At 36.7% G+C, this 20710-nt stretch overlaps 1 protein-coding gene across 5 annotated transcripts in view; it reads right to left on the bottom strand.

Moving 5' to 3' along the window:
• The window catches only part of LOC131055489 (guanine nucleotide-binding protein alpha-1 subunit), a 107814-nt gene that overhangs the window by 51899 nt on the left and 35205 nt on the right, over positions 1–20710 (bottom strand). For 3 of the 5 annotated variants that reach the window (XM_057989973.2, XM_057989971.2, XM_057989970.2), the window contains 4 exons: positions 14402–14515; positions 6052–6089; positions 5857–5946; positions 5642–5719 (listed from right to left, as the gene is read on the bottom strand). In XM_057989973.2, the coding sequence (XP_057845956.1) occupies positions 5642–5719; positions 5857–5946; positions 6052–6089; positions 14402–14515 (320 nt within the window). The remainder of the gene's footprint in view (positions 1–5641; positions 5720–5856; positions 5947–6051; positions 6090–14401; positions 14516–20710) is intronic. The other 2 variants (XM_057989982.2, XM_057989990.2) reach the window with 1 other exon arrangement.

The raw sequence follows: 20710 nt of genomic DNA, 5'->3' as shown, positions 1-20710 counted from the left end.
CTTGAAAGCAAAAAAAATTTCAGTCCAGACTGGTTAGGGATCTTTCACAATTATCATCAATCTGGAAGAAACACATACCCGGCCCATTCTTTATCTCTTTTTAGATGATAATTAAATATTACAATGGAATGACATTATTGACAAGGAAATGCCACCTAGTGTTACAAGACTCAGACTCGCATTGGACTCAGCCAGCTGATTTTGACTAAGACTCAAACTCAACACCTGACACCCAGACACAGTGCAGACTTGGCAATTTGAGAAACCCAAGAAATTCAAAGGTTTTTAAGAATTTAAAACTTGTTTCATGCAACCTTAAATAAATAAACCCTGAACACACAATAACCTCATCAAATAGAAGCTACTTTGATCACGTACACAAGTATACATCAATTACTTAAGTATAAACTATAAACAAATTTTAGTTGAAGGAATAAAGATTTAGATATATAAATATTGTCAATTGTATACAAAATATATAAGTCTATGGCTCAGAGGAGCCTGTATTACTCATCCCAACATTAGGACAAGTCATGCACTAGTGTTTAAGATAGGTCCTAGATAATGATATAGCCATGATATTTGCTTGTGTCTCAGTGACTGTGTATACTCAAGTGAGGTATTTATTATTAAAGGTTTCTAGAAAGCCTTCAAGACTGCATGTTTTGTTGCAAAACTCATTAACAAAGAGGAACAGTTAAGTAAAAAGATAAATGGTATGTTCTGATTTGACCTTAGCTAGGCTACTAATAGATGGGATTGTTCTATGAGTAGTCCGTGCAAGGCATGATGGAGATATTTTTGCATTATGAAAATGGCATTTCTTGCCAACCATGACTTAACTTGTATTCAAGTGTAGATTGGCTAAAGCATGTCAACTTTGCCTATGGTGATCCATGTATACTAAACAAGTTGTCCAATGTATGAAACAAGATAATTCTTTTGTGGTTTTGACTATGCAGAAGCAGAGATTTACAATAGAGTATATGTATTTTCTAGATTTCATAATGATGACAATTCATTGGCCTATTACTTGCTTAGACTTACAGTTTGATGGAGGTTTGGGGGCAACACCCCAACGAGGTCAAGGGGCAACACCCCCACCAAGGTCAAGGAGTAACGCCCCTAGCAGTGTTGAGGAGAAGACCTTAATGGCACACACCATTTTCATATTTTTTTTGTAAATCCTAGATGGGCACGTCATTAACCAAACAAGCATTAAAAGGTTGTAAGTTTTTTTTAAAAGTAACTGAAATAACGAGTCAACCTTGCTAGACTCTCCTAGTCTAGGTGAGCCTAGCGAGTCTCCCAAACTCAGCAATTCTAGCAAGTATTCCGCAGTCAAGTCTCCTAAACTCGCCAAGTCCAGGCGAGTCTTGTATCCATGATGCCAACTTTGTTTAGAACAAACTTGTAACTTCTTACGAGATGTGGGATGCATGCACGCCCCAAAACAGTTTTTCCTATTTTTAGACAGTTTAATTTAAAGATTACATAGCTAGATTTATAGTGGAACAAAATCTTCAATGGGAATAGCAAATTTGGAAGATATATTAACTTAAAGTATATACGTATATATTTATCATGACATGCAATTCAAAATAATTTTGTACTCAACTATTGTCATTTAACGGTACATCATCCATCATGAGATACCAATACCATATAAAAACAACTTCAACTAGCCACTTTAATATTTTAGTCTATATTTGGGTTTTTTGCTTCAACATTTTATGATTATTTTCTTAGTATTGAACACAGTTATTTATGTTTCAAGACACCATGCAAAGGTACTAGTTTATTTCCTGTATTTCCAAGCATTGTTTTTCAATTATCTAGATTTGCAAATTAATCATTGCTTCACATTTAATCGCAGGAATCAAATATTGTAATACTAGACAATTTACTGCCAATAGTTGTTTTAATTACAAAAGATCCTAGATGGTTCACAACCAAATCCCCATACTTCATTGTAAAAGATCTAGTTAGTTTATCTACTAGTTCGTTTCTTTAATTTTCAATATATTATCCACCATGCTTGCCATAGGGGCCCGACCCGACGAAGGGCGAGGCTCGGGAGCAGGAAGCAATCAGAGTAAGGGCATCAAAACACTCTCCCTCAAGCCTACTCTATAGAATATATAGCTTGAAAGCAGGGAGAAGAAGTGAGGAGGGAACTTTGAGCAATTGGGAGAGAGTAGTAATTGTAGTAGGAGCAGTGGAGAGAGAGGTGGGTGGAAAAGTTGGTTCAGTCTGGACTAGGAACAGAACTAGGATTCAAGAGATTGCAAAAAACAATTAGTGGTTTTGAGCTAACACCCTACCATGATTTTACATTGGCAAGTATGCTTTACTAGAAGAGGATGAAATTTTGAATTTGAACATTAAGATGCCAACAAAAACAGATATTTGTAAGACAAACAAAGGATTGTAGATTCAAAACAAAGGCATATCTTGTTATGCCATCCAACAATCATGTGCAAGAGGATGGACAATCATGTCGACCCCATTGATGTGACTAGTACTCATGTTGGCAGACAAAACCACCAAGTGATAATAACATGTCCCTTACTCAAGTGGTGCAACAAAAAGCGTTATCATAAATGAGAAGAAAATGAGATGTTCATGGCCTATGTATATAAGAACATCAAATTCTATCAAGGCAAAGAAATCTACAATTCTAAAATTAAGTACAGGCAGCTATTCAAGCTTCAACTTCAATAAATGATGATCTAGCAAAAAATCATAATCCAAAGCATAGTGAAATATCCAATATGGAAAGGAGTGGCACCTCTTCTCCATTCTCTCAATTTCCAAACCAAGCCACCAAGAGAAAACTTAGTGTCAAAGGCACCTATTCCAAAAAGCCCAATCTCAATCCTCCTAGGAGCCATGTATGGGATCTGAACTGTAAACCTTTGCTATGTATCAATCTGGGAAAATGATTCTTGAGGTGAACCATCCCATCCCAGATTGATGGATAAGGGAGAATCTTCCAAAAGGAAGGTTAAAGCTGTGAATGATAGAGATACTAATAGTGGCATTTTAGTGGAGCGGAATAGCTTGTACAACAACATTATTGAGCTCAGCCATGGCCTAAGGCAATCTACAAGGAAATATTTTAAACCAAAAACTTATCCTTAATAATGTGAATGCGCATGCCAGTGTTGGAGGGAGATATGAAGCTTCATGAAGAGTTGCAGACCCAAACAATTGAGATAATAGTGAGCCTATGCTTTATCTTCCTCTCAATATCTGATTCTTTGAACAGTCTCATGGAATACATCAACAGATGCACTTTATGGTATGTTAAGAAGTGTAGATTGTTGATAAAAAAGTACCTCATGAGGCAAAAAATAACTCCCAAGTGGAGGAAGCCAATGCATAGCCTTCTTATGTTGCACACATGTCTAGGTATCTTAATCTTCGTATGTGTTATCTTTTTGTTCATGTCACTGAATCAACCAAGGAAGCTTGGCCATTGCCACTCTCTTCTACTCTCTTGTTGTGCCAAGATGAGTCGGATTTGATCTAGTATGACTTGTGTTTTGTACCTGAATTTTCAAAATCAAAGGAATATCTTCCTTACTAAGAAAAAAAATACAATCCACAAATAAATAGCAAAAAAAGGCAAAGTAGTACAAATCCAAAGTGAAGGTGAATCATCTTCAAACACATAATTACTAGTATTTGAAAGAATTTACTAGCATTGAATTTTTGGATGTCTTCCTTCAATCACTTCCTCAAAAAAACATTTTGATGAATTGAGGATCTCTCAATCAGGTAAGCATGCAAATTTTATAAGATCAGCTACTTTAGTTGCAAGCTATTGTATATATAATTGGTACTTGTATTGCAGCAAACCACCTCTTGTAGCAAAATTGCCCAATACTCTCTCGCCCAAGCATATTTGTTGGATGGTTTGTTGGGGAATAAGATCTTGTTGCCATCCTAGACCAGCTACTTCCACCTACTCGATCTATAAGATAAAGATTACACACATTACGAGTTTTCTCCCTACCATAAAAGGTTCTTAAGCCTTGGTTACTGGGAGGAGCTCCTCAAGAGATGCCTGGTATCCTGATAGGTTACCTAGCCTCTCCACTCAAGCCTAGGAATTTCTTTATGAGCATTCTCAGATCTGACATTGGCCTTTTAATAGTGATAAATGATAATTGCAATAGTTCATCTAGCCCAAGCCTTGCTACAAACATGCAACAGTTATCATCTAATGTCATGGCCTAAAGCTTTCATCTTCATCGATACCATGATTTATTAAGGGATCCTTCTCTCATGGGGATATTTCTACTTATACCTAGTTCTAATGGTTCCACAATTAACACCTTAAAGTTTGTCCTCTCTTGCCTTATTTATCACTTTAGCTCTTAGTGTTTTTTTTCGTAACTTGGGTCCCTTTACCCTAGTCCTAATCTAATGTAACCAGATGTACTTTTTAAGACCTGTTTATCTAGAATTTTTTACTTTGTTTCTTTCTTTTTTAATTATTAATTACCATATGGATCTTCTAGCTTGCTCTCTCATAGTTTGGTTTTCTCTCTTCACTTGTTGACACTGACTTTGAAGTTTCAATCAGAAGCATTTTTTAATCTTTTATAAATTCAAAGATATATTTTGATCTAAAGTTTCAACTAGATTTGTTTTCTTATTCTTATCACATAGTGTTTCACTTACTTGTAAGGATGATTACCTCAAATTTATCTATTCTTCATATCTAATAATTCTATGAAAATTTACAAACCCAAAAACAAAATTTTGGTTCCCTTTTTAAAATAACCCACAATGTACAACATGAGTTAAAACAACAAAAATAAACAGCCCCTTAGACATTATTCATGCTGAGAATGATATAAAAATGAGAAAAAAATGAAACAGAACACAATGAACAGTCTACAAAGCGCAGACAAAATTTTCACGAATGGTTAAACAAGATGAACTCTTATAGTGAGTTGTTCACGTAGATTCACAAAAGGAAACAGATAAAAAGATGTAAAACAGCATATAGACAGTGTATATGAAAAATACTATAAAACTACATAAAGACCTTGCTTCATAATCCAAACTGCCAATATAGCATTGTTTCAAATTTTAAAAAATTTAACCATAACAATAAACTGAATACTTCTCTATGATTATCAATAACTGAAATAACCAAGTAAATTGAATGAATACATATACATGCAGTCAAATCAAACATTCAATAATAGCTGCAATGAACCAGTTGTGAATTATTCTAATCTAATGAGTTGTTCATGTAGATTCACAAAAAGGAAACAGATAAAGAGATGTAAAACAGCATATAGACAGTGTAAAAGAAAATACTATAAAACAGCATAAAGACCTTGCTTCATCATCCAGAATGCCAATATGGCATTGTTTTAAATTTTAAAAAATTTAATCATAACAATAAACTGAATACTTCTCTATGATTATCAATAATTGAAATAAACAAATAATATTTAATGAATATGTGCATATGCAGTCAAATCCAACATTCAAGAATAGCTGCAATGAACCAGTTGTGAATTATTCTAATCTAATAACTACGAGAAGCCATCTGAGAGTTCTAATCAAAAAATTAAATAGATCTATACAAAATATGAATTATGAAATATCTGCTGACCTTATTTGCAGGGCTTATAACATACTTTGAAGAATCCTCTTCACTTTCAGCAAATTCTTTTGAACCATCATACAGTATCTGCAAAATAGAAACCTGCATCAAGCTCCTTGCAAATTATGGTACACACCAAAGATTTACATCTGCCCATCAACATTATATATCCCACGACATGCAGACGGGCAAAAAACAAACACACCCTTTTGAGTACAGCATACTTTGATAGACTGATACACATTTGCATGGATAACTGATGTGTAGTTCCTGCGCTCTGCTTCACCAAATCCAGTTTGAAACAAAACCTTTATCTGAAAATGCATCAAGTACAGAAAACTAGTCAGGTAAAGCCAAGAAAACAATTTGAGATTTCCTACAATACTTGTAATCAGAGCTTCAAAAAAATTAACAGATACCTGTTTAAAAATTGTAGACTTGCCAGACTCCCCAGCACCTATAAAATATATCCAGGCAGAACATTACTACAATATATACAAAGCCAAGGAAAAATCTGGGCTAATTACGAACATAAATAAAGCATCACAAGGACTGGAGAAAACCATAATTTCTGTACAATATCTACCCAGTCAATATAGCAACAATTTCCTCTTCACCTTATTTTATTTGCTTCAAGTAAACATAAGTTCATGCTAATATTTTACAAATCATAGCGCAAGCCATTCTCAATTAGTCCTCTAAGATTCACTCACTCACTGAAACAATCAATTATGAACTTGGCCAATGTCAATCCATGGAATAATATACACATGTTTCCCATTGCAGTTCGCTTTAATCTAAATGTTTCAGGCTTAATATTGTTTTAACTTTTAATGCATTTCTACAAACTCTCGAGAGATTTCAGAACAGGTGAATAAAGGGCTATTAGAAGTCAAACAGATGATATAGGTCTATGGATTTTCTTGCTTCTGTAATGTTCCCTTCATATGCACTGTCAGTTTGGAGACCATTAACCTATTCAGCAGGCTCCCATAGGCTAATGAGTTAGGGTTAGGGGACTCATGATGAACATTCAATCCAGTTAATGTGGCAATGACAGGTCTTGTTTTCAGCTCAGTTAGTTGGGATTGGCCATATAAGCTTTTCTGGAGTGGATTCGGGCAATTTGTTTGTTTTTACTACTTTTAGTAAGTCACAGTTTGGACACCAACTTGGCTAGTTGGCAGTATTTCTATTTTGGGAGTGTCAGTATATCTTGGCAGTTAATGTGGTCCAGAGCATTTAGTTTAAATAAAGTTAAATTACAGATTTTACTTTAACATTATTTATTTTAAATAATTGACTAAGTGGGTGCCCAAGGTGAAATAAAGTGCTTTCTCAAATATTAAATAAAATGATTTTCTAAAAAGTGCACGCCACAGATGGCAGTTATAAGGATTCATTTTCAATTAAATTAGATGTGCAACCATAATCTGGGCGTTAATCTGGGCGTGGGCTTTTGGAGTTCTATTTATCGGGGTTTTGAGCTCATTTCTCAGAATGTTGGTTTTGATATTTGATAACTAATTTGCTAGATTGAATTTTTGTTCATCCTATGGCTTTGTGAGGATGAAAACCCTTGCAAGGAGCTTCTTTTCCATTCGTGAAAGATCTAACCTAGAGAAATTATTGGTGATTTCACTCAAGAATCACAGTTGGGCTTCATAGATTGATTTGAAATCTTTAGTATTGATCTCTACACATCAAGGCAAATTTAAGGAAGTCTAAGAAGGTAGGAAAGAAGAGCTTATTGCAGATTTTTAGGCAGATTTCACCTTCTTTTGCTGGTCGTACCATTTCAAATGGAGGTTGTACCTGCTAAAGGGAAGTGGGGATTTGTTTATGCATTCACCTTTGTTTGGGAAGGGTTTCTTGGCCATTTTGGGTTGCCTGGCCTAGACCAACATAGATGAATCTTGCTGGAGGCAAAAAGAACAGAGTTTGGAGTGTGTCATCCAAGATAAGGGATTCTAGTTTGTTGGTTATAAATGCAAAATCAGCATTACATACTCCAGATTTAAAAATTATGTTTGAAATAAAATTGTAATATGTTTCGTTGGTATGAGTAGTGTTTATTTGGTTGAAATATTGTGAAACTAGTTCTGAAATTATTACCAGTTGTGGGTATTTTTGAAATATTGTATTTGAAGTGTTATTTCTGTTATTTCATTACTGCAAATAAGAATAATATAAAATCTACTTCTGCAATTCCATCTACTTCTTCAAAACAAACCAGTGTTCCATGGAGATTTGGGACAGGGGGCCGGGGGGATGCGGGGATGGGTTTCGGGGACGGGGAGACAAGGAGCCTAAGTTTGGGGATGGCAGGGGGACGGCGGCAGGGTGGTGGGGGGCGTTGTTGATATACATATAATACTTGAAAAAATAGTTATAAAAAGATGTATAAGAATTACATGTCAAATGAAAGTTTGGCAAATTAGTTAAATAGCAAAATCACTCAATCTATCTCTTTTCACTCCTTCAATCAAGACTCAGACATGGCAAGGGTGACAAAACTCACAAATATGAAATCCATGACATCAAATGTTCCAATCAAATATCAAAACAATAACTACGAACCTGCATCCCTCCTCTGAAGGCATCTAAGGTAAGCCCCACTAACTAGTGGGGATTTGGGAGTGGAGATGCTAATGGCGTTGAAAGGTAGCAATGATAAGTTGCACAAGGTGTTAGATGTGAGAAAAACCCAACGATAGAAGGGGTGTGGGGAAATGCAAAAAATTTAAAAGCATGATTTTTTTTTTAAATTTATTTTTGTGACGTCCCAAGACAAGAGTCTTGGAGACGCCGAGACGTCTTCGGTGGCGCACCAGCGGCAGTGGCAGGACGACAGGGATCGCCATGTCCCCATCTCTCCATCCCAAAGACGTCGGCCTGAGGGGGGGAGACGCGTCCCCGTGGAACACTGAAACAAACTCAAACGGAAAAAAAACAAGGTTGTATATTACAGCTTCCTGCAAATGTTACAATCAATTGATAAGTATGACTATTCCAATGTATCAATTGGAGAGAGTTATGATAGAGGGAAGAGGAAGGCCACTTCTGCTGCACGTGAAAAAAATGTAGTGGTAGGATTAATGAGTTTGCAAAAACATGAGCAAGCCAATGATTCAGTGACCAAATTTTTTTTTTTGCACATGCTATTTCATTTCATTTGGCAAGGTTTTCTTATTTGAAAGGCATATTAAGAGATGCAATGGCAGTTGGACCATCTTATGCTCCCCCTAGAGAACATAGAATGCATACCTCCCTCCTTGAAAAACAATATTCAAGATGAACATGTTTTTAAATAGATTTACAAGGACAATGTTTCTAAATGAACCAATCGTGAACTGAAGCTAGAATTAGAAACTAACTAAACTAACTAAGATGACCATTAAAGAAACATTACATTATTTTAAGACCCTCCCTTAATGGTCATCATTCTACCAACCCTGCAGAAGACAATTTTCAGGTCTTTTGGTCACAAACACAAAGAAGGCTACCCCCTTCTCTTCAAAACACTCTACAGCTATTGAGACCCTCCCTGGATCTGCCCCTCGCAAATTGTCCCTCCCAACCAGAGACACCAAGAATAGCCTCTCAAACTAAAACCACGATTTTGAGGAAAAATAGGCAAACTCTCCAAAGAGCAATAGATACGATTTTGTCAAAAACCGCAAAAACTTTTGCAGAAGAGCACTGAGCATTGTTTGCTCTAGCAATTCCAAAACAGACTGCAAGATACCACATTTGTAGATGTTCGCCCCAGCAACTCCAAGTGCGACCCAAAATAGACTGCAAGAAACCAAGATTTTTGTGGAAAAAACCGTCAAACCCTGAAAACCTCAAACAGGAACCCCTTACAAGTAGTTTTTTTTTGAGGTAAAAATTATAAAACCTAGAATAACAAAATCCCACGCGAACAAGCAACTTTGTGAATTACAGAGGAAAAACGATTTTTTAGGAGAAAAATCGATCAAAACCCAACAAATAATTTTTGAGGCAAAATTATTTAAACCCATCAAAAAAAATTGTGGACAAAAATAATAAAACCTTCCCAAAAAATTTTAAGGGAAAAAATTAGAAACCCGTTGAAACATCTCCAAGCGGCCAAACAAATCGGCAGATTGCATGCCCTAGCCACGTTGCTACAGGGAGATGAAGACATCGAACAAGCAAGACTCCATGAAACCCTAGGTGGCTAGAAATCATGAGCAAGAGAATGCACACAGAAACCGTGGATTGAAAAACCCTGTCGCGGTATTCACTGACTTCAAGCGGTTTGTAGAGGAAGATCTGACGAAATGAACAGGGCCTTGCAAAATGAAAAAAAAAATCCTATCAAATTAAACAGAGGTTGCAGCACAAAACCTTCGCATAGGTCTCAACAGAAGAAAAAAAACAAATCACGAGCTAGCATCAAAATGAAGAAATGCAGGCACAAAACCCACAACTTGAACCTATGTGTTGCAGCCGCAAAGATAAAACAAAGGTTACGCGGAAATTAAAAAACCAGGAATGCAAACTTAAGGTCGTTGAATCCTGTCTTGAAACCAAGCAGAAAGAAACCCGACTAGTGAAAAAGGGACTCGACGCATATACAAACCCTCGCATGGATGAAGAACAAAGATCGCGGGTGAAAACAAAAAATAGAACACATGAGCTTGAATGCGTGATGACTGGCCGCGGATCAAAGATAAACAAACATGCCCAAACACACGCACAGATGGCGCCGAAGGAGAAACACTGGTCAGCACAAATTGATGCCAAATTAAAAAAAATGCTCTAAAGCAAAGAATTCCAATCGAAAAAAACAATCAAAAACCAAAACTTTTCTCTCAAACAACGAAAAAACTTCAAAAAGAAATTTTTAAAAAAGACAGAATTTTTTATTCCCGCTCTGATACCATGTTCAAATAATTTGATGTATTAAACAAAGGAGACAAAGGCTCCTTAAATAGATTTGAAAGGACCATGTTTCTAAATGAAACAATAGTGAACTGAAGCCAGAATTAGAAACTAACTAAACTAACTAAGATGACCATTAAAGAAACATTACATTATTTTAATACATGTTGATGGAGGAGAACAAACAAACACGGATTAGGACTCATTCCATTGTCATCGATGGGTGGATTGATATGCCACGTCAGCCACTCATCAATATTATTGTTGTATGCCCTGCTGGTTCATACTTTCTTAGAGCTATTGATTGTTCTAGAAAACATAAGAATGTTAAGCACGCTTGAGTTGGAGTAGTACTAGGATGGGTGAACTCCCGGGAAGGCCCAATGCTTTACCTCTATGAGCATCAGCTAGATGCAATGAGTGCTAAGTGTTCCATTCATTCTCATGAGAGATGGTTTCTTGTGAACCACTATTCATGAATCATGGGTCAATGAGTTTGACTCAAAAACTACACAATTGAATCATGATAGCAATATTACAATTTGACTTACTGTGGAAAAAATCTCCTACTTATCAATTGATGAGCTAAATGGGCTCTATAATGAATGGTTCATAAGGCACAATACTTATTGAAGGTTTTGCAAATGGGGTTGCAAGCTAAGTGGGCTTAACCTTGGAGGAAACTCCATGGTAAGCGCACTTGAGTTGTTTTAGTACTGGGATGGGTGACTCCTGAGAAGGCCCAATGCTTCACCTCTGTGAGCATCACCTACATGCAATGAGTGCTAAGTGTTCCATTCATTCTCATGAGAGATGGATTCTTGTGAACCACTAGTCATAAATAATGGGTCAATGAGTTTGACTCAAAAACCAAACAGTTGAATCCTAATAGCAATATCACAATTTGACTTGTTGTGGAAGAAAATATCTCATACTTATCAATTACTAGTTTGTTGTTTTGTAGCAAGCCATAAAGAAGGTTGAGTCTTCTAATGTTCTGCAAGTTGTGACAAATTCAACTCCTGTTTTTAAGTTAGTTGGTTTGATGGTTGGGTGCTCTTACAACATTATTTGGACTCCAAGTGTACGCAGCTTGAATAATGCTTTCATAGGCATTGGCAATAGATTGGGTGAAGGTAGCAATGGTCGAAGCTAGAGACATACAAATATTTATATGTAACCATCACACTTCACTTGCAATATTTTGGTCCTATTCAAAGAAAGAATTCCTCAAACCAATTGAGACTAGAGATGTTGACTATTTTATTTTGCTAGAGAGGATGTTGGAGGTGCAAGATGCTCTAAAATCCATGGTGGTTAGTGGAGAGTAAAAAAAGTGGAGTCAATAAAAGACAGGAGGCAAGGTGGTGAGAGAAGGGTTGCTTAATGACACTTGGTGGTTAAATATCAAGCAAGAAAAATTTATTTAATAATTTAAATTAGTATGTTTGAGTTTATACTTTGTTTTACTTTTTGTTTTCAAATTTACAATTTACATTTTTAATAGTGATAATGTCATAAGTTTTAATTTATGAAAATTTAGATATTGCTTGTAAATATATTTGCTCCATCATATCACCTATCATGTATGCGAATACAAACTCTCCTAGCTTGGAAAGGTTTATGAGACTTCTAGTAGCATGCTTGATCAAATGAAGCAAGCAATACATGACAAGGATCTTGGACTACAATTCTATGAGGAACATATTAGGCCAATTGTCACAATGAGATGGACCACAATGAACGCCCCTTTTCATATGGTTGCCTATGCTCTTAATCTGAAGTGGTATGCATCTAGACCTAGTCAAATGTGTAATGTCCCCTACCTAAGAACTATCAACTTGGTGACCATATGTCTATTTAACGAGTTCATGTAGGCTAATGAGTTAAGGTTAGTGAACTCAAGGTAACTTGGTGATTGTTCAGTCCAGCTAATTCAGCGATGACAGGTGTTGCACTGAGCTCATTCGATTGAGATTTGCATTATGACCTTTTGTAGAGGGAATTTGAATAATTTGTTTGTTATTACTATTTTAAGTAGGTGACAATTCAGACACTAACTTGGTCAATGGGCAATATTTCTCTTTTGGGAATGTCAGTAATGCATTTGATAATGATATTTCGGCAATTAATGTTGAAATTTGATCAGATTGTATAAGTAGGTAGTTTTAAATTTTATTTAAACTTGATTTCAGTTTGATATCAATTCAACTATGTAAGGTATGAATCCAATTAGCAGAATGTCTGTTGAATTTGCTGTGTGTGAAGATCACAAATTAATGTGTGTGTATATCACAATTTAGATGAGATCCAATCTGTCACAATATATACTATATGCAGGGTTTATAATGATAATAGATTGCTGTATAATATCGACCTCCTTCAAGTTGATGGTAATTACGAACTGCAGTGTTCACCTATTGCTGTATGTAATTCACTGTATGTATATTATCGATCTGCTAATATTGATTTCCCACGAACTGCTTGCTTATCATATCGTTCACCTTGTTGCCATTCAAAAGAAATGTATCATTTTCATATATGATACTGTTGACATGTATTTTGTACACAATCATACACAGAATAAAATACCCAAAGGCATCTTATCCTCTCTTGAATAAAGTCTCTAACTGCTGAAGATTCGCATGAAGGATCAGTTAGGATGACTCCAATGTTCTTTTGGTAGGGTCTCTACGTGTGGATAAGCTCTTCGTGGTGTGATGTGATTTGCTGGAATCACAAGGGGACTTACATCTGATGATTGAACTTCCGATCTGCTTTGCTGGAACACAGGGTCTTACTGGCTTAAATTTGAAAAAATGGAAAAAGGATGAGGGCGAAGAGAAGATCTAATCCTAATACTAAGAATGTAGGAGCAATGATTTGACTTTTGATGAAACTCTAACTAGGTCTTGTTTTGACATCAATGGACCATCTCCACAAGGCTAGTGCGATCTTCTAAGGGAAGCTTTATGATGTTCAAATCATCACCGCAGGCATAGACACCATCAAGTTGATGCATATCAATGAAGAAGCGACAAATTGAAATTGAGCTTAAGCTGAATGATTCCAGTTGACTACACAAGGCAAGTCTGCAATCAACAAACTGCTAGTAGTATGGATATACGAATTTCCACCATTAATCAATCACATTTCCTCCATTCATCTAATCATCTACCATCTAGGATTGAAGACTCAACAAGAAACCATGCAAATTGCAAGAAACGACACACTTCACCATTACTTCAATGAAAATGGAGTTTGTTTACAATCAATGGCAACAATTTCTTGCCTTGTCCTCCTATTCTACTCTAATTACTATTCTATCAACTTCTAACTACTCTCTATCTACTAACTGCTTTCTATATTTACAACCCTCTCTAATTTATTGCTAATTAGCCTTTACAAATGAAATGCCTGGGCTTATATAGTGCCCACAATACAATTTGATGGCTTAGATCAATTCAAGATCAATGGCCAAGATTCAACAATGAAAACCCTAATTAGGGTTTGTTACAACCATTACATAACATTTAATGCTTGACCAATGATAAAATTGTATTGCTTGGACACATGTCCCCTCTAGAAAAATCAACCAATGGATAGCTGGGGTAGGTACATTGGAGTTTGTGCCACCTTCCATGAGTTAAGTACATTGAATCTGGACATGCTGAGGTGGACCTCACTGATTGGAGAAATGATGACTAGGATGCCACCTCATTTGACACCTGTAACTTGGTAGATATTCAACTTGATGTTGTTGAGAAGCTTGCTTTAATTAATTCATCTGTAACTATTTACTTCTTCAACGAGCCCTTGTTCTAACTCCTTGTGTCCTTGATGTGCAGGATGATGTACCTCGCCTTGGAACGCTAGATTGAAAGAGGTCACTCCATGTCCTGGCTTGATCGTCCCGGCGAAGATCGTCCTTGATCCGGCTTGATTTTCCTTGATGAGATCTCCATTTGATGCCTACACAACAATTCAAAATTAGTAACATGATTTTGCAATACATAACATAAATTAGAGAGCAAAATTTTAGGAAACTTAATGATAAGTCCTTTATTAATCATTTCCTAAAAACGACTGAGCTAAGGGAAAACGAATTTTCAAAATTCAAAATTAAGGCAATGATGATCAAAATTCGAAATTAAAACAAGAGATCTTGCCATACCTTACTTGAGAGCTTAACTCTAAAATGCAAAATAAAGGAATTCGCCTAGGCAAAAATCAAAATTTGATGGCTTCGACGTGATCTTGAAGGATAATGAACGTCCTCTTTGTCAATTCGCCACCCTTGGGGATATCTTTGATGTGTTCCTCAATGTCCTTGGCAAGTTCGCCTAACTTGAAACTCGAACTCCTTTGATAATGCTTGCACCTTCCCTTTGAAATTCGCTCCTCCTCTTGAATGATACTTCCGCACTTCCTTTATATACTCCAAATCGCATATGAAAGAGGATGCTTGAATAATGATTTAAAAATGAAATAAACGCCTCCTTTTATAAGCACTTTCCTCATGCATTACCTTAGGCCGACTTGGTGAAAACAAAGATAATTAAAAGCCATTTTTAATAAAAACCAAGGCCGACTTTTTGTAAAATAAACCCAAGCGCTCAACTCATTTTTATAATTAATTAACTTTATGCCTTTATAATTAATTTTTTCGATTTTTAATAGGCAAAATTAATTAATAAATGTTATGCGTTATTTTAAATGCCACTTAATTAAATTTTCAAAACCTATCGAATTTAACATTTAAAATAAATTCAAAAACTTGTTTGAACGCCAAAATTGGAGAATTGGGAAGAGTACAAACCTCATCGCCTTGGTCCCTGACTGAAGGACAGGAGTGATCCATCAACTTGGTCTTGATCCTTGCATTTTTGACGTTCAAAGTTTTCATCCTTACGTTGGAATTGCCATTTTCGCTAGGTCCTTCAAGCTTGATTGACTTGTTCTTGCAAATGAATGTCCTTTAGATATGATATCGCCCTGGTCCCTTGGAGAGGGACAGGAGCGATCCCTATTCTCTTACGTGAAATTCTTCGTTCTTAATATCAACTCTTCGCTCATTACCTTTCAAGCAACGTTTTAGACCCTTTGCAACTTTGTTTTGTTATGATCTTCGAAGGATAACAAATGTTTTAGTAAATAGCGCCCTGGTCCCTTGGAGAGGGACAGGAACGAATTTGAAGCTCTAGTCAAAATGCATCATCTTTCATCATTGGTTCTCCGTTCATTGCTTTCCAAATGGTGTCCTCGATCTTGCCTATCTTTGCTTTGTCTTGATTTTGAAGGAGCATGAGTGTTTTAATAAAAATCGCCTTGGTCCTTGTCCAAAGGACAGGAGCGATATAGTCTCTTTAGCTCAATTGATGATCATTTAACGTTCGAAACCTTTGCATATCATCTTCAAAAGACACCTTGGACCTTTTACCACTTTGCAAAACCTTGACTTAACGTGATTTTTGAAGGAATTAGCAACTATAATCAATATCGCTCTGGTCCCTTCCTGAGGGACAGGAGCGAACTTCAAGATTTTGAGCTTGTCCTTGCTTCCATCAACTTGCCATTGCTTTCATAATGTGAGATGAAGTCGCTTGATCCTTCTTAATCACTTGATACTTGTCTAACTTTTGAAAATCTAGGCCTTTATGAGAATTTCGCTCTGGTCCCTTCCTGAGGGACAGGAGCGAACTAGGTGTCTTGGTGCAATTCTTTCAATGTTGCGACCTTTGATGCTTTGTGCTTGATTGAGACGCTTTAAAACGTCCTTGCCACCATGTATCCGGTACTTGGAGTGTCTTGAACTTGAAGAAAAGGCAACATACTCATTACATCGCCCTGGTCCCTTGGAGAGGGACAGGAGCGATATTGAACTTATAGGCTCCATCACACTTTGTTAACTTCTAAATTTATCTTCAACGGATTCGTAATGTACCTTTCCACTCATCCATGCCTTGGGATTGATTGTAACTTAGCAAGAAATTTGTCTAAAACAAAAATCGCTCTGGTCCCTGCCTGAGGGACAGGAGCGAACTTGGGCATTTGGGTCCCTTGTTGACGTTTTGTAATCTTCAATTTATCTTCAACGAGTTCAATTCACCTCCTTTCTTGCCTTCGAACATAAAACTTGCTTGATCTTTGCCCAGTGCATACCCTATGAAGAATTTCGCTCTGGTCCCTGGGAGAGGGACGGGAGCTACAATAGACTTCGCCCTGGTCCCTGACTGAGGGACAGGAGCGATTTTTGCATTTTGGTTCATTTTTCTTCACGACGGCACTTCAAGTTATATTCATTTGGTAAAATGCATCTCTTTGGACTTCTTCAAATCATCAAGTCGTTAAAATCCTGCGAGGACAAAGCAATGTCAGACTTTAAGCTTCGGTCCTTCACTGAGGGACAGGAGCGAAATTTGCTCTCTAGGCCAAATCGTTACAATTTTCATCAAAAAATGTCTTGGCTAAGGAAGATATCATCTTACTTAATGCTATGAATAAAAGTTAATGTCCAAACAAGGTCTAAAATTGTGCATATAAAGAAAATCGCTCTGGTCCTTCAGTGAGGGACAGGAGCGAATTTGACCTTCTAGGCAAAACTTCATCATTTCATTATTTTTTTGATCAAGTTTGGATGCCCTATCATGTTCATTTTGTCCTTCACCATGCCTTTGATGTCTGAATTCGTCCAAACAAGGTCAGAAATGACTGAAATAAGTTTTATCGCTCTGGACCCTTGGTGAGGGACAGGAGCGAAATTTGACTTTTCGATCTCTCTATCAGGACAATTTTAATGGAATATAACATTTAAGTATAAGAAAGAACTTATACTTTAAGTTATATTCCATATATACTTTCAGGATGTTTGAGAGTGGTTTCAGACCTCCAGGAGTTATATTGCAAAATCTAGTTTTTTTGAGGTTTTTCAGTTTCCAGACTTAGTCAAATTTCAGGATCAGGACATTCCAGACTTAGCCAAATTTCAGGATCAGGACCTCACTCAAGCCGGACTTGCTATCCATGTGATCACCCCGACAGCACTCAAAATGCAAAGGCTAACCGACAAAACCCTAAAAGACCTAAAGAACAAACCCTAAAAAGCAAAAAACAAGGGTCCCCATTTGCAATGGGGCGATGTGTGAAAACGTCACAACAGATACCCAGAGACAACTTAATAAGTCGTGACTCTATATGAAAAGTCTCGATGGCAATTGGATGCAGAACCGATTCATAATTGTAATCGGGTTTACATTCAACTGATTCAATTATGATCGGTTATGCATAATAAACTTAACCAATACGTAACAACTCCAATATGATAAATTGATTACAAGTCAATGCAATAACAAATATGATTAAACCGATCATAGGCAACCCTCGATCATATAATGTAAGTAGATAATCGGATATATACGACTATAGTAAATAAATATGACATGGCAAACGCTAATCACAACTGATCTGAAGTTAAAATACGAATCATGTTTAACTGAACAAGTAAATTGAATAACCAAATGTCTAAGGCCGATAGGCCAATTAAACATTTGGATAGCTAGGTTGGTCAGCGGAGTCCTACCGTAGCTATAATATCTTCAACACTCCCTCTTAGCTAGGGAGGAATCCTTTCTTAACCTTTATAACTTACATCACCTCATTGTGATGATTGTCCACAATGACTACATCCATATGTGGAACGGAAAGACATCACCTCACAGTGATATCAGGTATTATGGCATATCCACGGATATCACATGCCATAGATATCTCCTTATGTAATATCCACCATTATGGCTTGTCCACGGATATCACTTCAAATGATATCCACCATTATGGCATATCCATAGATATTACCTCTCGAGATATCAACCATTATGGCATATCCATAGATATCATGTCACATGATATCCACCATAATGTTTTAACCAACCAATATTGTAAGATCGTCACCTTACAATAATGGTGAGATGTACAAGCGTTCATCATTGTGAGATCATCACCTCACAATGATATTCACCATGGCTCATCCAGAGGGTAAACACACAAGTACATGGAAATCATCACGGACTCTCTCACATGATGTTGTCATGGCGTCACACGCATGACATCCACCATGAACCATATCAGATGATGGAGAAGAGGGCTTTCACCTCAAGGCTCTTCTCAAGGAGAAATGTCATTAAACAAGAGTTTACACATTAAACATCTTTGCTCAAATAGAAGAATACATTAGTATAGCATATAACTAAATCAATGATGTTGAGACTCAATCTCAGCTAGGGCTTCATTCTTGAGCTTACCTCGAAAGTACACAAACTTTATTTTGAAAAGAGGCTTGGTGAGAATGTCCATCTTCTGCTCATTAGTAATAATGTATCTTAGCTGAATAGCATACCTTTCCACTTGATCTCCACATGCCTTGACCTTTCATGCAATACAAGGTTGGACTCTGCATCATTCCAAAAACTTACCAAGTATTCATCTATCCAGAAATATCATGACCTAGGAGTCAGCATAAAGGCCTTCTAGTATATATACATGGGACTCCATCCCATGAGTCATAGTCCTTTGACTGATCACTAGGGAAACCATCTTGACATGGTCCACTCCCTCTGAATCAATATGATCAAGATCCACGGATATCAATCGAAGCACATCTTCTTCGCTGCTCCCTCTATCACAAAAGTATACGAACAAGATCCTCTTGCAGTATGCTCCCTATCACTGGGAGAGCCCTCTTGTCTCATCTTTGCTTTGTAACCCTAGATGCTATCATTACCTGCACAAATGCCTTGATAGCTTTCCCAAATGGACTGTTGCACTTCTGGAGGTAACTATTTGTTTTAGGGAAATGCAAAATCTCAAAATCTCCACTAAAGTCCTCTGCATATGCCTCCTGAATTTCAATGTCTTCATCACAAATAGAACTCTAAACTCCACAGGTTGTGATTCTAAGGATGTCCTGTATGTAAGGGATAAGTTTCTCATAGTAAATTGAAGAAATTTAAACACAAGATATCCAAAAGCAGCTTGTCGTAAACAAACATCTACTGACAATGTTGATTCACAAGTAACACACATAATGTAATAGCATGAATTAATAAAAATTATCTCTTTCAAGTCAGAATATGAATCCTTTTGTGGAAGAGTTTCACCAACATCCGCAATGGAAGCTTGAGGCATAGTCCTAGTTGGACATTGCATTGCATAGTGACCATGTTTGTCACATCTAAAGCATTGGATTTCTGCAATATCCTTCCTTCTTTTGAATGTAGGGGCACCATTAGATTCCTTATATTTCTTCCTTTTGAAATGTCCTTTCTTACCTTTCATCTTTGAGGAGTGCAAGGCAAGAACATGAATATCTTCATTTATGGAGCTTTGGCCAATGCCTCTTATAGCCTATCTTGACTCTTCTTGAATGCAGTCAGTCTTTAATCGATCAAACTTAGGAAGTTTTGAGCTTGCGCTTATCCCTTGAATAAATGACTCCCATGAAGAGGGGAGACCATCGAGTGCCAACATGGTTAACTCTTTGCTCTCTATCATGTGACCAATGGTAGAGAGTTGCTCTCTCAATTCTGTAATCCTCATGAAGTATGAGGTGATGGATTTGCCTTTTGTCATTTTTACATGGTGAAGTTGTTGCTTTAGTGCCAGAGCTCGGCTTGTGTTGTTTATCTCATACATTTTCTCTAATGCTTTGAACATGTCACATCTTGTCTCCAACTTGGAGATGATTGGCACAATGTGATCTTTCACAGAGTCAACCAACATTTTCATTGCTTTGTTGTTCTTTCTCTTCCATTGAAGTTTCTCATCCTCTCCCTTTGGTTCCAGTACCGCATCCTTCACGCATTCATCTAATTCGTTTTCCCCCAAGGCAAGCATAATTCTAAACTTCCAAGATACGAAGTTTAATGCACCCTCAAGTCAATCTTCAACTCTGATTCCGTTCACCGTCTTGATGTTTGGTAGATGAAGTCGATCTTGAGGACAATACTGGAGGATAACCCTGCTTCTATGAATCTGATCTGATCTTTCCTTAAACTTGCTCTGATACCATGTTGAAATTTGATCAGATTGTATAAGTAGGTAGTTTTAAATTTTATTTAAACTTTATTTCAGTTTGATATCAATTCAACTATGTAAGGTATGAATCCAATT

Source organism: Cryptomeria japonica, chromosome 2 (assembly GCF_030272615.1).
Source record: "Cryptomeria japonica chromosome 2, Sugi_1.0, whole genome shotgun sequence".
Taxonomy (NCBI): domain Eukaryota; kingdom Viridiplantae; phylum Streptophyta; class Pinopsida; order Cupressales; family Cupressaceae; genus Cryptomeria; species Cryptomeria japonica.
Note: the sequence above shows the minus strand (reverse complement) of the source record. Positions and strands in the feature narration are given on the sequence as shown.